The sequence below is a fragment of the Nesoenas mayeri genome (assembly GCF_963082525.1).
Source record: "Nesoenas mayeri genome assembly, chromosome: 9".
Lineage (NCBI taxonomy): Eukaryota > Metazoa > Chordata > Aves > Columbiformes > Columbidae > Nesoenas > Nesoenas mayeri.
Genome location: NC_137557.1, coordinates 9,051,566 through 9,073,103, shown reverse-complemented (window position 1 = coordinate 9,073,103; position 21,538 = coordinate 9,051,566). Strand labels below are relative to the sequence as shown.

General features: G+C 37.8%; 1 protein-coding gene across 1 annotated transcript; it reads right to left on the bottom strand.

Annotated features, from left to right (window-relative positions):
* Window positions 1–1,910: 1,910 nt before the first annotated feature.
* Window positions 1,911–21,030, bottom strand: MCCC1 (methylcrotonyl-CoA carboxylase subunit 1; the record flags this gene model as incomplete). Its single annotated transcript, XM_080349706.1, has 19 exons — window positions 1,911–2,030; window positions 3,563–3,634; window positions 4,634–4,741; window positions 5,745–5,882; window positions 6,883–6,932; window positions 7,506–7,592; window positions 8,690–8,906; window positions 10,252–10,361; window positions 10,862–11,045; window positions 12,737–12,864; window positions 13,648–13,729; window positions 14,052–14,163; window positions 15,301–15,422; window positions 16,227–16,374; window positions 17,362–17,483; window positions 17,650–17,745; window positions 18,176–18,315; window positions 19,685–19,731; window positions 20,972–21,030. The coding sequence occupies 19 exons, from the start codon at window positions 21,028–21,030 to the stop codon at window positions 1,911–1,913; spliced, it is 2,142 nt and encodes a 713-aa protein (XP_080205832.1).
* Window positions 21,031–21,538: the final 508 nt, after the last annotated feature.

Genomic DNA, 21,538 nt, shown 5'->3' with positions numbered 1-21,538 from the left:
TTATTTGTCTCCTTTCATTCCCAAGGGAAACATTTTATCAGCTTCTAAGGAACATGTTCTTGTTTCACTGGCTGAAGCAAGCAGTGCGGGCTCAGTGGACAGAGAGCCTCATGGGGTGAGTTTTATTGTTTTGCTACAGATTCAGTGCAGCAAAGAAGGTCTAGAAACACAGCAATGTCACATAGAAAGGAAAAAACAAATGCCAAGCTGCAGTGTTTCTTCATGACTGAGTCCACGTTTCTGCACGTAGATTCAATTTTTAAATAAAACCAGTCACTAAACTTACTTGCAGTGAAATCCATTATGAGAGTCTGGATTGCTGCCTCCTAAATGTGATCTGCAGATTGTGGTCTGTCAGATATCAGATGATGACACATGAACAGCTCCTTAAAACCCTCACACATAAACATAACCAAGGAAAGAACAAAATGAAGAAAAATAAAAACAAACATTCAAAGTGAAGCTTAATTTTTATTTAGCAGTACATAAAAATCACTGTGGTGATATCATACAGGGTGATCAATGAAGTGGAATTTCTTGGTAGGTGGCCATTGGATTACAAAGAAATCTGAACAGTATTACAGTTTGCTTTTAATATACAGACCATCCAGAGCCATTACTTTTTTGTCTGCACTGCGGGCAAGGCTGCACAGTTACAGAGTCCCATCAGAATTCCCTGCAACATTGTGTATCGATTCAGAAATTAGATTTCAGATAAGTAAAAGAATCCATTTGCAGAGATGTAACTACAAATTTGGGATCACTGCAACATCTGCGTTTGTTCCTTTCTGCAGTATAAACCATGCTATCATCTTAAATTAGTGTATCAAAAGTTCATATGACAAGCAGAACTTCACCTTAACTAAAAAGTGAAGAAATTTGGCAAGTTTGCAACAAGTAAAATGTATCTTTTTTTTCCCCTTTTCCTGCTTCTCTGAGGTGCTTTTTAAACAAGTTAAAATAAATTTATGGCAAATGAACAGTATCCTGCATCGGAGAAATATTTTCTTTGCATATCAAAAAACTACCAATTTTCCCTTCTATTATTCCTAGTCATATTTCATGTTGTTGTAAAGAATTTGGTATACTTCATCTCAGCCAATAAGTAATCTATTAGAATATGAACAATATAGGAAAAGTGATAAGGATTTTGAAGTCAGTATTTTATTTGGCACAACAGTATTAAATAAGCTGATCATCCTTCTGCACTACAATTTCATGTTTATAGATCAAATTGTATTTTTGGAAAGCACTTACATTCCATCTTTGATGAGTATAGCTACGTATTTTAAAAAAGCTTTGTATCATATATTTCAAAGAATATTAAAATAATTGTTGAAAAGCAAATTTTCATTATTCATTGAGGTAAATGGGAAAAAAGATGCAACAAAAATGACTGAGAGGGATCCTGGGTTAAGGAACAATCCTGAATTCCCTATTCAGGCAACAGCATAAGCCACAAACAGGGATTTTGCCAGAGAAATGAACTCACAGAACAACTGTCACCTTTCAGATTTCCTTCAAATCAATGCTCTCACATCTCAGGAGAAAAAAAGGCATCTGTGAATGCAAAAGTAGGAGCCTACCTGTCTGTAACATACAGTCCTTTCTAACCTTTCCCACCCTTTAGGAGTTCTACATCTTTTTTCCAGTCTAATGCCTCCTCACAGGCAAACGTAACAACTGAACAACAATCATGTAGGTCCGCGAGTTACACATACAATTACAGTATAGCAATATCCAAATTTCAGCAAAGTCAGTATAATTTACAGTCAGAATATGTAGGAACTGCAGAGGAAACCAATTCCTCAATCCATTATACAAAACAGTTTGCTGAAAATATGAAGAAATCTTCTCCGGAGAGAAAAATTAACAAAGTAGAAAAAAATAAAATGCACCTTCCTTGAATTTTATTTTGACTCATCCTCTTCATCCACAAATTCAACTAGTGGAGCATCTCTATTGGCCTGGGCACCTTCCTGGAAATTAACCTTTTTTATCACTCCTGCCTTTGGAGCCCTTATGGTGTGCTGCACAGAAACACAGCAACAGGCAATCAGTAGAGTGGTTTGGTTTGTTCCCCCCCGAAATGCTAATACATGCTAATATTTCTCTTCTGGTGCAATTAGAAAAGAATGCACTGAATTACTTCCTCTGACATGTACATTTTAAACTTTCTTTTAAAATATTATCCTAGTCATTTTTCAAGTTTTATTTTCTCATCAATATGTATTTTGATAAATATACCTGGGATAAAAAGGCTATAAAATATTATATCTTGAAGTATGAAAAGCTAAATGTTATTTTACTTCACTAATACTATTTGTTATTATAATAAATACCGAGCAGAAATAATACAGTTTTAGTCCAAATTGTTAATCATAAAGCAGATTTATCCCCATAAGAGGAAGCTGCAGATTCACTGAAGATATTTTTGTTCACTGGCCAGGAAGGGTCTTTATTGAATAGATATTTGGCAACATCCAGATGAAATACAAATACAGCTACTAGTGACAGTAAAGGAATAACATATTCACATTACACACCAATCTTCAAATTGCTCTACTTGCTATTGTATCAGGTTAGTTTTCCATTGTAGCTTTGTTTGTTAGTAATTTTCTACACAGGGTTAATCTAATATCAAAGCGTTTCATATCAGATATTAAATCCTCACATCTAAGCAAGAATTCATTTAAATAATAATTTGCTTTTTTATATCTCAATAGCATTGAAAAAAAGAACTACTCAGATAATGTCAGACTGAGATGTCAGCTGGGGAGGCAGAAACATTTAGCGTCCAATCGCAAATAATTTGGGCGTAATTTTTTTTTAGTGCACACATGTTGTATTTCATGTAACTTTAGTGTTATTTACAAAAGGTGAAATAAGTGAAAGGCAAATTTTCTCAACAACATTAATTCTGCTGACACAATCTGGTTTAAAATAAACTAATAGTCCAAACCAAACCGGTTCAGGCTACAAAGCTGTAGTTCAAGCAATGTGAGCCATGGTCGAGCAATGTGACACTATATAATGGCCAAAATACTAGTCCACTGAATGCCACATGGACAATTACAGAGAATATTTAGTGTACTCTTGGTAAAACTTTATGGAAGTAATAATAAAAATACTATAAACAAAAAGAATTATCCTGGGCATATTTATAAAGTGACCATTAGCTAAATTTCTGCCTGAAGTAACTGCAGGCTTTCCATAGGCTTATATCCTGACATTCACAAGAGAGATACTGAGTTTTCTGCTAGAAAAATGAAAGAATTACAGGCTTCTTGGAAGGGGAGACAGGGACTGACAAATCTAACCAAACGAATGTTAAAACATCTGCAGAATACTATGGATTATATAATCACCACTGGTTATTAAAATAAGAGCAAACATAATCCTCTAAAATCTAGTGAGACGCACTTGTTCTACAGCATATAAAGTGATGCTGACATCTGCAAGCTATAATCTGCATCATACTTAAATAATGCAATCAAAAGCGATTACATTATGAACAGGTTTTTATTTTCTCAGTAATTAAAACCTTTTATACGTCACTCACCTCCATTTTCATAGCTATCATAACCATCAGAGGGTCTCCGATCTGAACTTTATCCCCTGCTTTAACAAACACCTACAATTCAAGAGAAAATTGGAAACAAATAAAAATCACACGTCTGTACCATTAAAAACCAGCAGGTGGATCTTGGCGAGCACAACCCACTGACTGACGGTGGCTTTGCAATCCAATCTCATAGTATCTTTGTTATTGTTGAATTGGGTATCTGAGTTCTCCACATAATACTCAAGGGGGTCAGAGGATCAGTAACAGCTAACGGGATGACCAGGAAGCCATTTATTTATCTAACAAGCAGCATTAGAAGAGACAATATATGTTCTACCCTTTCTGTGCTTAAAGAGAAAGCTCAGAACCTCTTCCTGGAGCCAGTCACTAAAGCTGTTTTCAAAACAAAATACAGAAAGATTGCAGGAGACACCTGGCTTTTCCACAATAACTCTGATTTAGAGTGTTCACTCGGTATGTCAGCGATCCACGTTCAATGCACTCTACCCTGTGAAGGGCTTCATGCCTTTTATTGTTAGCAGAATGATTAAACTACTAAACTCTCCTGGAAATCTCTTTTGTTTTGAAACTTTTCCACCATACAGGAAAATACACAAGACTAAAGAAAAAGAAACAAAAACAGAAACAGAAGCAGTCAAACACACAGCTTAACAAAAAAGGCATTTCCAAATATTTAATTGTTTTTGCAAGTCCATCTATCATCTTGTTCTTTTGGTCAGATGAAATGGATCAAAAAGCCTGTAACACTTCAGGGAACTTTGACTTAGAAAGTAATTAAGAAAACATTACTCAAGCGGTAAGATTAGTTAAATATTCAGATCTTCCAGAGCTCTCAAAAGAGAAGACGAGAAGCCTGAAAAAACTCTTGAGTGACTGCTAATAAGTCAGAATAAATAGAGCTTTTTCCAACTGGGAAAAGTTACCCAGGACTGACACTCTGGCCCTGATTCTTTCATGGCAGTACAGGAAAAAAAAGCACCATTTCTGGAAGAGTGAACTTGGATATGTATCGGATCATTAATTTCCTATCTGTATTATTATAATTACCTTCTCAACTGTGCCTGTCATGGGCGCTACGGCACCACTTTGCATTCCCACCGAACTCACTGCAGACAAGTACTTGGGTACGGGAAGGCCAATCTGAGCGCTGCCTTCCTACAGAAGTAAAATCAATGACATCTGAGTTAACAACATAAAATAACAGCACTAGTACACGTGCTGACACACAGGGAAAACCAGATCCAGCTTCAGGCAAACGAGCCAGCTGGTTAGTGTGCCAGCTGAATGGGGCCAGGGCATCAAAAAGGCTGTGGGTGCATTTAATAGTTCGCCAATGCCCAAGTCCTTAAAAGCCTGAGGATCAGCAAGGAAGGAACGACCCCTGTGAAGAAGAGGCTCCACACAGACCTTTGTCCCAAACCTACACCTTCCCTGTTCACACAGCAACAGCACAGAAGGTTTTACAAAATGAGTAAAGACTGTTTGCACAAGGAGTAGGCAGGTTGCTACAACAAGACAGACATTGGCATCTTCATTGCCAAGCACTGTCAATGAGTGTTTCTTAATTCACAATGAAATTTTAATGAAAAATTCTTGCCATTACTGAAAATCCCCTAATTCCTCAGACTTGCTACCCAGTTTCCCAAAGGCTCATTCTCCCCCATATCCTACCCATACTCTAAAATTCCTGTGATTTCTTTGAGATTTTCACCTCACACTCCACTCTGGTACCACAGATTATTTTTTTTATCATTTAATATTAAAAATTAAACATACTGAAATAAAAAAAAAAAACAGTTACAAGCACTTTCAAATAATTGTCAGTTTAAAATAACTGCTACTGTTCTACAACAAACTTGGGATATTTGACCATTTCAATATGTTGTGTTCTCCCCTCCCAAACCATCATTTGCAACTCTGATTCATCTGAATTTATTTTATAACCCTTCTAAAAGCAATGGATGTTCTCACTCACTGACTATAAGCAACTAACTTCTAATTATAGCTATAAATCAAACAAGTATCAAAACATTATGGGCCAATGTAACAAGTTGAAATGATGATTCTCTTTGACATTCTCTTGAAATTTATATTGCTTATTTACATGGATTAAAACTCTGAAATTTTATACTTGTGGTAATAAAGAAAGGAACTTTACCGGAAAGAAGAGATAAATGATGTTGTCCAAAATGACCAATTTGGACTTACACACTGTTCCATTTACAGAAGACCTCAAGTAAACTGAATCACCTTCATTGAAGATCTCTCCAGAAATCAGGTACGTTTTATCTTGAATCTGAAAGTTAAATGCTTTTATAAGGACAAAACCTACCCCTTCACGAACAATAAACCAAAAGTTAGTGTTTGCAGTATACACTCATAACCTGTGATTCTTCATAGATAATTCTGGAATTAAAATATTTTTAAAAAAATCTTATGTATCCTTTATTTGTCAATTAACACACTCATCTCTATGCAGTCTAAGCAGTTCAAAAATACTGACTTATAATTGGCCTTTTCTGAATACTGGAAACAAGAAGCTGAACTATAGAGAGACTGCATTCTCAAGCATGCAATCCTTCTGCGTGCCACTGGATAGAAAATCCATTCAACTCAAGCTATTCAACACTGCAAAACACAACCCCATAAGCCACACAATTAGAGACGATCACACATGCACACACAAAATTATCAATGTTTAAAGAGTTGTATCTCATAGGATCTCCATAGCGTAGACAGAGAAAGAAGCCAATGCTATGAGGCATCATTCCATTATTTAACCAAAAGATTTACTACTCTCATCATTCCTCAATCTCATTTGGTAATCGCTTTTTTTATTGTGAAGGTGGAAATTGGAAAAGTGTTATCTTACAGACAAAGCTCTAGAAAGCTCTTATTTATCCCACAGGAGATCCATCTCATGCACAGAATAAGGCAGGAGTCCTGCGGAAAAAAGTCTTTTTAAATGCAGATTTAAATGTAACTTCCAATGTTTTAGACAAATTTAAGGAAGAGAAAAATAAAGAGTAAGATCTTTAAAAACTTGAAAAACAAATGCTTTTCTTAGCTTTAGTTTTCAAAAGCATTTTAGTAGCTCTTCCATGCCAATCCAGCATCTAGCAAAAATGATTTCAGGCCAAAATAATAGTCCACAACAACAGCTGCAAGCAAACCAAAACCAGAATCCTGTATCAATAATTATGAAGCAACTTTAATAACAGTTAATACTGAGAGAAGACCTACATAAAAGAACAATGAGTTTCATGTAATGAAATATCTGAAAAAAGGACGTGTACCTGCATATTGTATGACCCTTCTTGATTGTAACTTACAGCTACATCCACAACTGTGCAATAAAACAAAATAAGTGTATGTGAGTAGATTCAATTATAGCATCTGAAGAATAATGACATATAAATGATATTTAGCCTTTCTTGATAAAAAAAAGACTTACCAATACTAAGAAAAGAATAGGTATTTTCAAATTAGCTTAGTACACACTACAGATTTCATATTGAATTCTAGACAATTTGTTTTTCAAAAATGAACACCTCATATTATGACCTGAAATCTATATTAAGTTAGCTGGACAGAAACCAGATTTTTCACAGGAAAAAGTACTGAGCATTTTCACACCAGAGTGAAGCAAAAAAAAAAGTCAATGGCACTGAGGTCTTAAAAATCTCAACCTTACTCATTTAAATGATGTACATTAGTAGAATCATTTGAAGTTGGTTTATATCCTCTCAAGATTTAACAGTGTAGATTAACCATACAATTCTGTGAATTTCCAGATTAAACTGCATTAAAATCATACTGCTTCTATTTGCTGTTTCTTTGCCTGAATTTTCAAGCACCAATCAAAATAAGTAGCTATAAAACATCTCCTCTCTCTTCACACACTTTTTTATTAACTTACCGCTTTCCTCATCCAGCAGAGACAGTTTCCTAGTATAACACATATTTATTCTTCTACCAGTGCTGGATGCAAATGGTGAGAATTTATCTAAAACACAAAATACACAGATACATTACTTTCATTCTACCTTGACAGAATACAATACCTAGAACTTACACCATAACAATCAATGTCCCACTATTACTACCATCATCCTTATCTGCTTATATTGCACATAAAAACTGGGGAACCACCGTAATAGATAGTGACAACCCCTCACTCAAGCTTCAGCACTGAATAACTGAGGCTGTGTAACCTACAGAAAACACGACACTAACCACAGCACTCACTAAGAAGAGGGATATTGACTGTTGGCCACAAACACACCCTTGAACAGGACAAGAGAGCATGTGAATTAAACTGCAACGCAGCAGATTCAGATTAACCTTTAACTGAAAACTCCAACTGTAAGAGAAGTCAAACATGGCAGCAAACTGCCTGGGAAGATTGTGGGGTGTTTCTGTTACTTGGTGGTTTTGAGAATGGATCAGATTTAGACCTATCAGATACTGAGTGACCAGTTCATTATCTCTCGAGGCAAGGGAATAGCGTATAGGAATCTCTCCAGTCCCACTCTCCCGTGTTTCCAGGATTAAGTGGAAGATGATATAAAATTAACAAGGTTGTTGGCAGCATATATTAGATTTATATGAAGATTTCATTAAAAGCAATTGCATGTCCCACTGGTATAGCCATTAACAGTGTCAGAATTCCAGAATGTTCAGCTCCTGGAGGGCTGTTCATTCCATTAGACCCCCCTGCCTCTCCCAGCCTTAGCAGAGGCAAATTCCACCTCTGAAGACCTTGGGCCAACTGTAGGGATAATAGTGACTGATACTCACTGTTCATGCCTGTAAAGAGCACACAGTGACACTGATCATGAATCCCAAGATCTTTCAGACAGTGCCCATCTGAAGTGCTGTGGGAAGTAGCCTGTACCTTACAGTGGTGATATATTCAATATCTGCCCCTTAACAAAAGTGACATCTGTTCTGCACGTAAATATCTGACAGATGCCAGAATGCAGAACCCTGAGCAGATACAAAGTAAGGCAAAAAGGGAGCACACAAATTAAATAATTGCACATGAGCTCATAGCACTGTCTCATCCAATAAAATAAATCAAAACAAAAGAATGATCCTTACCATTTGACTGATCTCTAAAAGCATCTGTTAGCATTTTCTCTTTCAGTATGAGTCCTAGAGCTGCCTGACACAGAACTTCAGGTGGGGTCGCCTTTTTGGTTGGAAACAGTTCATCATGGTGCTGAGGAATGAAATTAGTGTGCACAATTCCAGCCTCAAACTGGGGGTGTCCTGACAGGCTCAGTAAGAAATCAATATTAGTGCTTAATCCTACAATCTGTAAAGAAAAAGAAGCACATTGCCAAATTGAAGTTATGAATAAATATACATCTTTCTGCTCAATTTGTGCATAGATAGGTGAATCTTTCTTCAGACAGCACCATCGAAACACAAAGGTTACCAATAAAATGTAATGAATTCAAGCGGTGTGTTTCATTACCAATGAAACCATTTGTTGCAAAAAGAAAAACAAGCAAACAAAAGCAGCCTTCTCAAAAGCATTCTGTTTTCAGAACTCGGCCTTTGTCCACCGTTAAACCAAAGAAAGTTTCCCAGCAATAGTAATGGGAGGTAATTTAGGAAAAAACAAACACCACACACCATAAACAAACCAACCAACAAAAGCAAAACCACCAAAAACTACTGGTTTGAAAATTCATGCTCTGAATATTTAAAATAACATTCCTAATACGAAAAGTGCCTCTTACTAAAAGGAGTTATAATAGTTCCAGATAGTCTGTATTTGATCTTTCAATAGTAACAAATGAGAATGGTGACTTTATAAATTCACTAGATACTATTCGTTTTCTGCAGTGCAAAATACCTATGCAGACAACAGGAAAACACAACTAATTATTTTAGATAAATCAGTGAAACTGGTAAATATATTGTGCTTTCAGCACTTATTGACAGAATTACTAAGAAAATTCTGAAAAAAAACCACAAGGGAATTATTTTCACCCTTTCACTTGCAAAAATTTTCATTTCTAGCCAAAATAATAGTGGGCCAAACTTTTCCAGTACCTCAGTCACATTTATGTTTCTGATTTAAAAGTGTAAATTAATTCTATATGAATAATATTGTCTCACCTCAAGTCAAACCTTAGATATACAGATATAACACCTGTAGTTTTTATAGGAGAAAAAGGAACCACTTCTTAAATACAACTGACAGCATGAAAAAATACTCCATTATTTCTTTACCACATGGTTCAAAAAAGTAATTCCTTTTATAAATTAGAAATGACAAGTAAACACCATCTAACACAAACTCCACCTACAAATTCCTTTAAGTTTGAGAAAGCTCACGCTACAATTAAAAACATTGTTGTTTGGCCTTCCTCTTCTACAAAGTCCCAGCTGCATCATCCAGCTGAAGGTATCGCAAACTTAAGAGGAAAACCTGTGTGTAAAACTGGACTTCACGCTTATCTCTGCTCACTCCCCCAATGAAAACAGTTTGCAAATCAGGAAAAAATACAGGCTCTGCAAACAAATAACAAAGCCGAAACAGGAGCAGCAATGCAGGCTCCCTCTTAGAAACCACTTCTGTTTCACCGCAGTATTTTATCCATATTTTGCTAGCTCAAGATCTGAAATCATACTGGATTCCTTCTACTTACATTATATTGACGCAAACTGTATCGCAACTTTCTCAGTGCTGCTTGACGATCCTCAGCCCAAACAACCAGCTTTGCAATCATCGGATCATAATGAACAGAAACCTCATCACCTAAAATATATTAAAAAAATGCTGTAACACTAAACCAAGTTATTTCTGAAAGCTGGTAATGCATAGTATTGCACCCATATGGCACTAAACACTGACACAATTGACGGCCACATTTCTCTGTGTCCTTAAAGAACATTAATTATGTAACCTGGCATTTCAAGCCCAAGGACAACATCCATACAGACTTTCGTAGAGGTAACATTACTCAAGTTCAGTTTTCTTTGTTGCAATCAGAATGCAGGACTGATAAACTGTGATGAGAATATAATCAGCATGATCCAATGGACAATATTTGGATACAGGTAAATAAAGAGGTAAAGAAAACATTCAGCGATTGACCCAAAGTACTTGGAAAACCACAAGGAAGAATAATTCTGTAGAGATTTGTCTTCATAACTAGACCCTGTCAGATAAACTTATTTAGGCCAAAGAGGGAAATGCTTACAAAGAAAAGCTTTTGATGTAAATATTTCTGATTACATCCCTGCCTTCAGTTTTACCTTGTCGGACTCCAGTTTCTATTCTGGTGAAACGATCAGGCGGTGGGGTGGATAAGTGCAACAATGGCCCAGCCCCTGGCATAAAGTTATTATTAGGGTCTTCAGCATATATTCTGGCTTCAAATGCATGGCCCCGGAGCAGAATCTCTTCCTGCATTAGGGGAATCTTCTCTCCTGCTGCAACCTGAAAATAATAGTTATTTTTCTTTAGTGCAGGATTAATATTCTGGAGTCCCAAAGTATGAAATATTAAATATCTTTCTTCTAAACATGAACAACTAGAAAGTAGATTTTAAAAAAGCACAAGGAGAAAGATGTGGTAGGTCATAAAAGGCTAATTCTGAAGTTACGCCTTCGTTTTCTCTGGGAATCATCAGTCAAAGGACTTTAAATTATTATTGTGTAAACTCATCTCCTAATATTTCACACAACTAAAACATAATGGAACTTCTTTTTTTTTCTTCTGGTTGTGTCAAAAATAATTAAATGTTTAAGTTAAAGCCTGGTCAACCAAGACAAGATATTTTTAGAGAAAAATTGCTCCAAAAGCAGATGATAAAATGGATTACAAGCAGCCAGCACGACTGGCCTGGGCTGTTGAGTCTTCCATGTAATGTGGGACTTGCACATTTAAGGGAATGTTTCTATAGGTGGATTTCTAACAATTTGAGAACCTTTAACAGGGAAGGAAACATCATTTAATTACTCAAAGGAATTCACATTACAAATACACGAATACCAACAAACACCAGCAACACACCAGTTTGACATTGAAAAAAACAGGGCTTTTAGGGACAAAATAACAAAAGCAGCCTGCTGTAATTAAGCAGAGCAGACCCTTCACCAGGAAGTAACACAATATCCATCTACATGGGGAAATACAAGTTCCTATTAAAAAAATTACAGCAACATTTCATCTTGTTTTGAAGTGTCAGGAGTTTTCCATACTATGTCTTCTGTGCCCAAACTACAGATTTCAGCAGAGACAGCAGAATGTAATTTAGTCTTTAAAGAAACAGCACTATACAGATTCACAAAAGTAATCTCTCCAAGAACTAATAGACATTTTTTACCTATTGGCTGATTAAGCCACACAGTAAGACAACTGAAATCTTTCTGCCTTATGTCTTTCTTCCAGTATTGTTTGGTCCCTGCTCCAGCTCAGCACTCAATGTTCAATTTCTATTCACAGATGAGGAAGACAAAAGTTTCTCCTTTTTGCATCAGCATCTGCCATTTTATTTTTCTGGTTACACAAACACTCCCCCACGCTATCTACTTCAGCTCAATGTGTGCTGCTGGCCTCACTGCTGCATTGCTCTAACAAGAACTGGTTTTCATTTGCAATTCGCTAAAGTCCAAAACTTCTTGTTATCACTACATGTGAGTAATCTCCCTGCAAATTGGGCGTGTGAGGAAATTGCCTGTTTCCAGTCCACACTATACAATTATTTTAGAATGTGACTATACTGGTATAACACCAGACACATATTTTTGTGAAGAGTTTTCCTCCTACGGCCTGATGTAAGAATGATTTTTCGGCCAGAGATACATTTGAACTCAAGTTTTAAAAAATTTTAAGCATGGTAAGGGAAAGATCAGGACCCTACTCCTCCCAATTTCCACAATCTCTATAGCCTCTCTAAAGTGCTTTAAAAAAACCATTTTTTTCTTTATACAACTAGAAGAATACTTTGTTGGAATTCAGAGCATCTACACAATGCTCTACGATCAAATACAGTAATACAAGATGTTCCTTTGGAGCAAGGGAAACTAGCCCATTAGCTGAACCCATCTGGTGTCTCATAATAACTATCAAAGAGCACCACTCACCAGACAAGAGGAACTCTACACATAAAATCCATTAACACTTACCCTAAGCTGCCATTCCACCAAGTCTGTTCCAGTGATCATCTCTGTAACTGGGTGCTCTACTTGCAGTCTGGTATTCATCTCCATGAAGTAAAAATTATGTTGGGAGTCCATAATAAATTCCACTGTTCCTGAAGCATTTAATAAAAGGGCACTTCAACAAAACAAGACTTCTTCAGAATGGGCACCTAAGATACTTAATTCACTTATGCTAGGACAAGACTACTATTTCTAAATCAGATACACTGAATTTCATTAAATCCTATACAAATTATCTTAAAGGGTCACGAGGTGTGAAAACAGAAGGGCTGTTTCCTTGCACATTTACATATCCTGTGCTGTTTATCAGCCACTCTACAGTAAGAGCTGCATTTAGTAAAAAGTAGATCAAGACTCTTTAAACTATTGTGTATATGTACAGAGTGTGTAATTATGTTTTAAAAATAAGTACCCAAAGCAAGCAGTGAGAAAAGAAAGCCACGAATAGTTTTAGCGGGTTCTTTTTGATTTGGGAAACAGTGTGGGCTTCACAGTGAGTTGTGTTTTTCTTTTAAACGCTTTACCGTTTCAACATATTGTTCTTTGTATGCTGAAATTATTTTTCCCTTGCTCCGCTCAAAATTAACAACATTCATAATGCAAACTTTCCAAAAACAATCTAGTTTCCTCAATTATCTGCTCTGAATTTTTTTCCTTCTATTTCCAGCTGCCACCAGTCTTGAGCTCAGCCCAGGTGTGCTAATTCAGATTTATAACTACATCAGAATTAACTATGTGATGACTTTCTGAAACCTCAAAAAAGTTGGGGGATGTGTGACTTATTCTAAAACAATCACACACCATTTGCCTTGAGGCTTGAAGTCTTACTAAGTGAAAAGCACATCTCTGCAGCAGCCATTCCTCCACAGACTTACCTGCTCCCACGTAATTCACTGCTTTAGCTGCTTTGACAGCAGCTTCTCCAAGTCTCTTTCGAACTTCAGGATTAATTCCTGGCTGTTAATAACACAAAAGATAATAAGTTATTGTGAGTGTTGGTAATATTCAATCTACTATGCATGAATATTTGGTGGTATTTAGCAACCGTACCAAAATCCTTATCAATGTTGAAATCCTTATCAATCCTTACCAATGTGCTTGAAATTTGCATAATTATTTTTCTAAGAATCATTTTCCTAAAAAAGTGATTTTTTTCAATTAGAACACGTATTGAGAATTACAAATAAATTATTATCTGCTAAATAAATTCAACAGGGGTTAGCAATTACTTCAAAAATATGTCGGTTCATAAAAAATATCATGAGAACTTTCTGCTCACCCCTGGTGCCTCTTCAATGATCTTCTGATGTCTCCTTTGCACACTGCAGTCTCTTTCAAACAGATAGACTGCGTTGCCGTGCTGGTCACCAAACACTTGGACTTCAACATGCCTGTTCCGTAATAATAGATGTTTCAATGGTTTCAGTAATGCCCCAATCCTGTGACTGACTTCACCCAAACAGATTCTGAACTTGTACACAATCCTGTACACGTCAGTAGGACTTCTTCTAGGTTCAAATGTCTGACCTCAAATAGACAAAACTGTAGAAAAGAAGCTGCTATTATGCAGGATTTCAACAGGTTTGGACTTCCTCAGTCCCCTGAATGAAACTGGATTCTAAATGCAGTGAAACCTCACAGGTCGTAAGATAAGCAAGATACGTATCTAAAGGCTGCTACCTCTTTATTGGTTCTTTTTTAATTATAAAAATAAAACCATTTCACTATTATTTGATAACAATGATTTCCCTCTGAATTTTCTGTGTAGCAGTTCACAAGGGGCAGTAGCCCTGGCCCAGGAATCACATTGTATTTTTCAACATGCCCTTTCAGAGGACAACTATTAGGTGGCAGAACTTCGTTCTATGTATAAAACTAACAAAAATGTGTAATCATTCTGATAATCCTCTGATGCTGGCAAATGAAATTCCCCAATAATTTCATTAGATAGTTCTCATGCCCACCTGGCAGCATAAGCAGGCCTTCGGTTTCTTTAGACTAAATGCTTTCTTTATAGTGATGCTTCAAGAAAAACAGATGTAAAGTTCAAGAGTATCAAACAGAACGCTGAGTTCTTTATTAAAAAAAAATAAACTAGCTCAGTTTCACAGGTCAGGCATGAGCTAAAGACTACAACTTCTGTTTGAAATATCACACTAGAGAAAGATTAAATAACCAGTTTAAGACAGCTGAGGGCAGCAGAAACACCACAACCGGCTGACTCAGGTCTGAAGTTTAACTATTATAAAGGGATTTTTTTTCCTAGATATAAATCAAATTTGGAAAGGTCACTCAAGAAGGAATATCAGTGTCTTTAAATGTCACTGCCATGTGTCCGAAACAGTGATAATTTAATTCTTATCATTCAAAACAAAGTCATTACAACAAATTCAATACATTATAAACAATTTTTACTAAATTAACACCTGCCGTAGTGCAAATAAAACATACAAGACCAATTTTCATCCTACCTGTAAAACAGCTGTGTTAATGTAAGAGTGGAATATACTACAGTGTACATTTCTCACCTTGGATTATCTACAAATTTCTCAATTAGCATTGCATCATCATTGAAAGACTTCTTTGCTTCTCTCCTGGCTGATTCGAGCTGGTCCAGAAACTCCTTTTCTGAGTGAGCAATTCTCATGCCCTAAAATACAGAAAAAAGTATATCTAAATGTCTAAAAATATGATATGCATAAAAATCCTCATTGCACGCAAACAGCAATAAATTAGTTTAATGATAACACTTTTCCCTTCTTTCTTAAACTTGTTTATCAACTCCCAGTAAGATAATCCCAGCAAGTCCCATTGAAAGTGCCATAAAAAGTGTAAAAACTAGATATTACCATTCCACTGATAGGGATGCGTACAAATTTCTATTTTATTCTTAAATACCATAGAAATTTTCCAAGGTTGGCAAAGAAAAACTGATTTCACTAAAAACCAAGTATAGCTGTTTTTGAAATAATTATAATTCTCTATCATGTCATTTTTATAGAAATTTATTTCAGGCTAAAATCAGATTAAACAGGAAATTCATGGTACATTAAAAAGTGTCTGCACATCAAATATTTTAATAGTGCTCTAATCACTTATAACACAACATTTTAAACTGTTAGGAAAGAGAGAACACAGAAGCTGTCACAAAGTAACGATTTACAGTCATCTAATTTCACACAAACAGATCCACAGAACTTTTCTGTTTATCTGAATTACTGGAGATCCACTGAAATAAACAAAACCCTTCCATTTCATATCAGCTACTTATCTTGCGCCTGACTGCACAACAAAAGGAAATGAGATTTCATAGTGCCAGACTGGACATTAATAATAAATTCTAACAAAAAGTAGTTTTCCAGCTCATTTTTAAAGATTTCTTTCAGAATATTCAGTTACGGACACCAAGACACGACAACTTGACAGCACAGGATGAATAGATTAGGTCTTTTACCTTTCCTCCACCCCCGCGAACAGCTTTAATCATCACTGGATATCCTATTCTCTTGGCATGTTCCTTCAGACACTCATCTGATTGATCTTCTCCATGATAACCTTCAACAACAGGAACGCCAGCAGCAGACATTATAGCTTTGGAAGTGCTTTGACAAAACAGTTTTATGTTTAGAATTATAATAGCTTTTTTTTTCTTTTACTTTAAGCTCCAAACCTGTATATGTTCCCAATACTATTTCTCCTCACAAAAGTAGTTCCACTGACCTCAACGGGACTATTTGCATTACATGCAATTCGATTGTAATTAATCAAATGCTTCGAACAGGGATTTTTTTTCTCCAAGGCGTCCACACAAAAGCAGCAGTTTCAGGCTCACTGTTCTTTCCTGCCTTTTGACTCATGTTACAGAGGTCAAAACCTCACATTTTCAAACTACAACACTGTGTCCTGTCAAAACTGTATTTAAAGTCATACAAAGGCACAACTCTTCATGATAGAGGCTGGATTCACACCACACATAAAACACTCAAGTGTAACAACTTCAAATAGACATATGAAACTAGTTAAATTAGATAATGTCCTCTCACATCAGGAAGTGAGAAAGAAGTATTTCTCTGAAATTAATATTACATAGTTCATGTGTTAGTAATAACTTTATTTCCATATTCTTGATTTATGCTCTATACCCTGGAAACATTTCTTTGATCTAAGTAACTAAGAGTATGATCCTCTGTGATAAACAAAACTTATCACTCCATTTTATATGAGCCACAATAACTCCTGATGATATGGTGGGTGTTTTCCACCATTCTTTTGACCATTATACATGACATCCAATCTGACTGTTGAACCCTTCTACATAACACTGCAATGCCCCAAATCTGGAAAACTAGGATCAGTTAGGTATTTAATGACCAAAATCCTAAAAACTCAACAATCTTGACTGTTTCTAACTCTGTAGTAATCCCACATCTCTTACCCTGAAGCTTATCCCTTTGAAGAAAGCCATAAAAACAAAAGAGAAAGAGAACTGATAGAATAAAACAATTACGGAGCAACTGGTCATTTGTTAACAGAATTAGCTTTGCCAAACTGTAAACTGCACAACCAAGTAACAAATCAGAAATAGATACCTCTTAATACCCATATCTCTGATAGCAGATGAAGGCGGACCTATGAAGATGATTCCCTCTTGCTTGCACAACTCTGCAAACTCTGTGTTTTCTGAGAGGAAACCATAACCTGGATGAATAGCCTAAAATAGAATAATGTTACCAGCCTATTTTTATATTAGTTTAGCTTAGAAAAGCCTGAAACTTCAGTAGAGTGCTAAAGAAACACAAGATGGAAACGCCATGGGTAAAAATAAAGAACTAAAGAGCATGGAAGTAAAGGAAGATTTAAAGTCATTATTTCCTTACCTGTGCTTCTGAGACTTTTGCCACCTGCATTATTTTCTGCATGGCCAGGTAACTCTGCTGGGAAGGTGCTGGACCAATGCAATATGCTTCATCTGCCTGTTGTAGAAAAAAAATACACATAACGCAGACCGTTTAGTGAATAATAAAAGCAAGCTTAACTCAATATCTGAACTCATATTGCTTATCAGACTGCGGGCATGCAACAGTTTAAATCACTGGCTCTCTTTATGGGGAGATTCAACTGGGTGAAACAAATTCTGACTTTCTTCACAAAAATCAGAGTCCATTCTCTAACCTCCAGTGGCTACTCCGGAGTCAGAGCCAAACCTCAATGCATTTCCTGAAAACTGTTCAGCTGCCCAGACAGAGACTTGGCAAACTTCTCATGGATTCAAGGAAAACCTGGAAGTAACTCTACAGAGGTGAAAATCAGTTGCTTTAGCACACACATCTACTTTCACACTGAACTTATGAATGAGAAACGCTGTTGTGCATGAGCGTTAATCAAGAACTTAATATACTTCACCATTGCTACATGCATGGAATTCCTGTCTGCTTCACTGTAAACTGCTACAGACTTCACGCCCATTTTCTTCGCTGTTCGCATCACTCTGCATGCAATTTCTCCTCGGTTTGCGATAAGAATCTTCCTTATGTTGTGACCTCCTGTTTAAAGGGATGAAGCACAGTAAGTAAATTTTAAAAGAAATCCTTCAAAACATTCCTGAAAATAAACAATTCTAAAATTCAGATTTCTCTTCCAACATTTATACTGTTTATGCATTTTTTCCAATAATGAAAAAACACATGCGTCACCCAAAGCATTTCCATGCTGGTCTTGGAATTTTTTCCTTACAATCCTTATGTTGAAATATGTTCAATTTAAGACTTTTTTTTCTTTCTACAGTTCAAGAAATACATTCTAACCCTAAAACAGCAAACTTAATGCTCATATATTTACTGTGTACTTTCCGGACCACCTAGGAAATGATTAACGCCTGTTCGCCTCCCCAGCAGAAGTGATTAACAATTCTTTGAGGGGCACTATTCCCCATTGGTACATAGTGACAAAGGCATAACAAGGTACGAGGATTTTTTGGGGGGGGAGGATGTTTGTGGTGGTTTTGTTGCGTTTGTTTTGGTTTTAAACAGCTATTTACAAGCATCTAGCTTCTACTGAGCCTCATGACAACAGCTTAACACACAATACAAGGCCAGCGCAGCCAGAGACCTCAGAGGCAGAACTAAATAGCTTAAAACTAACTAATAAAATTAAAATGTATGTCTGAATTATATAACTTGTCTTTTTAGACAACATGGTAACAGGGAAAGTTTAAATCAGTTTGCTAAATATTTTTTACTTTCCTTCATATATTGTTTAAATACCATTACGTCTAAAAAATAGTTCTCACAGACTCTGCAACGTTTGTCTCAGAAAAGGACTCAGAGGAGAACATCACAAAAATAAATAGTTTTCATTGAGTACACCTAAGTATGACAAATAAAATTATTCAAAATGTTGGTTACACATTAAAGATTATTTCTGTTAGGTAAGCTATAGACTACCATTTTCAAGAACTATACAAATATTGAATATTTACTTTAAGAAAACCTACCATTTTTTCAACAACTAATGGTGTAAAACTAACTGTAAAACCATCCACATTACAAAAGCAATAACTGTGGGGTTGTCATACGCAGGGACAGGAGTTGGGCTCGATGATCTTTGTGGGTCCCTTACAACTGAGCACATCCCATGATGTGCTGTTTGCGTACAGGGAGGATTTTTATGTATATCATATTTTTAGACATTTAGATATACTTTTTTCTGTATTTTAGGGCATGAGAATTGCTCACTCAGAAAAGGAGTTTCTGGACCAGCTCGAGTCAGCCAGGAGAGAAGCAAAGAAGTCTTTCAATGATGATGCAATGCTAATTGAGAAATTTGTAGATAATCCAAGGTGAGAAATGTACCCTGTAATATATTCCACTCTTACATTAACATATCAGTAGCTAAAGAAGTTAGATTTCCTACCTATCGTTGAGGCCCATTTCACAAATCTTTGCACTTGGTTCCATTGCCTGTAGAATTATAAACACACAAAAGTGTTAAAAAAGTACATGAAGAAGTGGCAACTAAGATACTGTTATTTTCAAGTGGCAGAAGGACTAACGTGGCTGTGAAGCTTTTGATACAACTACTTATACAGAACGTATTTGAGTACAACAAGGCAGGTTAAGCAAACTTAACCAGATCTCTCATTAAAAGGGTTTTCATTTAGACACAACAGAAAAAAGAAACTGTCCCTTTGCTTTTTTTTTTAAGCAGAATTCCAATTGAAATAGTCAACATAAGTTGTTTTTTGGTTTTTTTTTTAAATCTAGCCAACAGAATGGGCAACATCTTGTGTTTATTACAAAGATGTCAACTTGAAGTATTCAGGAAAATAAAACAGGAACAATCACAAACCAGAAATGGTTAAAAAAGGACACAGGAGTTGTTTATATAAGGTGCAAGAAGGAGGAATGTGAAAGAGAGCAAGAAAGAAGAGCTATGAAGAATTCTGGAATATAAGTTAGACCTCAAGCTAAAGTACTGAAGAAATCAGATAGAGAAGGCTAAGTGGCTGGAAGAAACAGTAAAAGTAAACTCTTGGAACTGTTCTAATTAACATATAAACCAATTTTGGAATCCTGGATCAAGTCCAGCAATTTTTAAACAATGTCAGGCAAGAGGACAGGAGACCTCCTGGACACCACATAACCAGCAGCTCAGTTTTAATAAGGAGAGGGGGAATCGGGGCATTTCCTGAATTCCTGATAGATAACCAGCTGCCAGGGCGAGCATCTCCTGCCCCGGACAGCACACAGGGGCGGCCACAGCGGCTCCTCCGCCCTGCTCGCCAAACCCAGCACCCCGGACAGGCTCATGGAGTCTGTGCCAACGGCTAAAACGATGCTTGAAGCTCTACTTGGGGGTTTTTGCTCGCTCTTTCCCCAGAGGAGCTCGGGGTAACCGAATCCCTCACACACACGGCACCGAGCAGCGGCTCCCTCGCTGCTCCCGAGGGCAGGGCCCCTTTCCCCTTCCCGCTGCCCCGGGCAGCCCGGCTCCAGGCTCGGCCTTGGGCAGCCTCCCCCGCGCCAGGCCCGGCAGCCGCCGCCAGTTCCCCCCCGGGCGCGGTCGCTGCCGCCTCCTCCACCGCCGTTAACGGCGGCGACAGCGCGCACCGCCCCAGCGGGGAAGGCGGTGATTGGTGCGTTGGACGCCCCGGGCAAAGCGCGGGGCCCGGCGCGCCGTGTTTCGCCTCCCCGCACTCACCGCCGCCGCAGCGCCCAGAAGCAGCAGCCGCCGCGCTCGGCCGCCAGCACCAGCGCCATGTTGGGCAGCGCGGGGGGCGGCGGGACGGGGGTGTGTGCGCCGGAACGGCCGGCACTGGCTGCCTCGGCGGGGCGGGGAGCGGCGGGGAGGAGCCGCGGGGCGGGGACGGAGCGCTCGGGGGCTGGTGGTTACCGCCACGGAGGTCCGAGAGGCGGTTGTGTGCTCGGGTCTGAGCGATCTGGGAGACGGGGAGAAATGGCTGCCTGGTGGGGCAGCGCCGGGAGGAGGCGCAGGGGCTGGATGGCACCGAGAAACTGGGCGATGAAACGGCAGATCCAATAAAATTCATATAAATGTGAAGTGATGCACGCTGCAGGACTCCCAGCTTCATTTATAAAAGCACAGAGGCGTGTTCCTTCAGAAATTGCATCCTGGATTGTAACAGAGCAGCGACGAGAACCGTGGGGGTGGCTGCGGCGGGCACGGGGCTCCCGGGCACCGACACCTCCCTGTGCCCGGCGCTGCCCCCAGCTCAGAACCGGCTGGGAGGGGGGAGGTTCGGAAGGT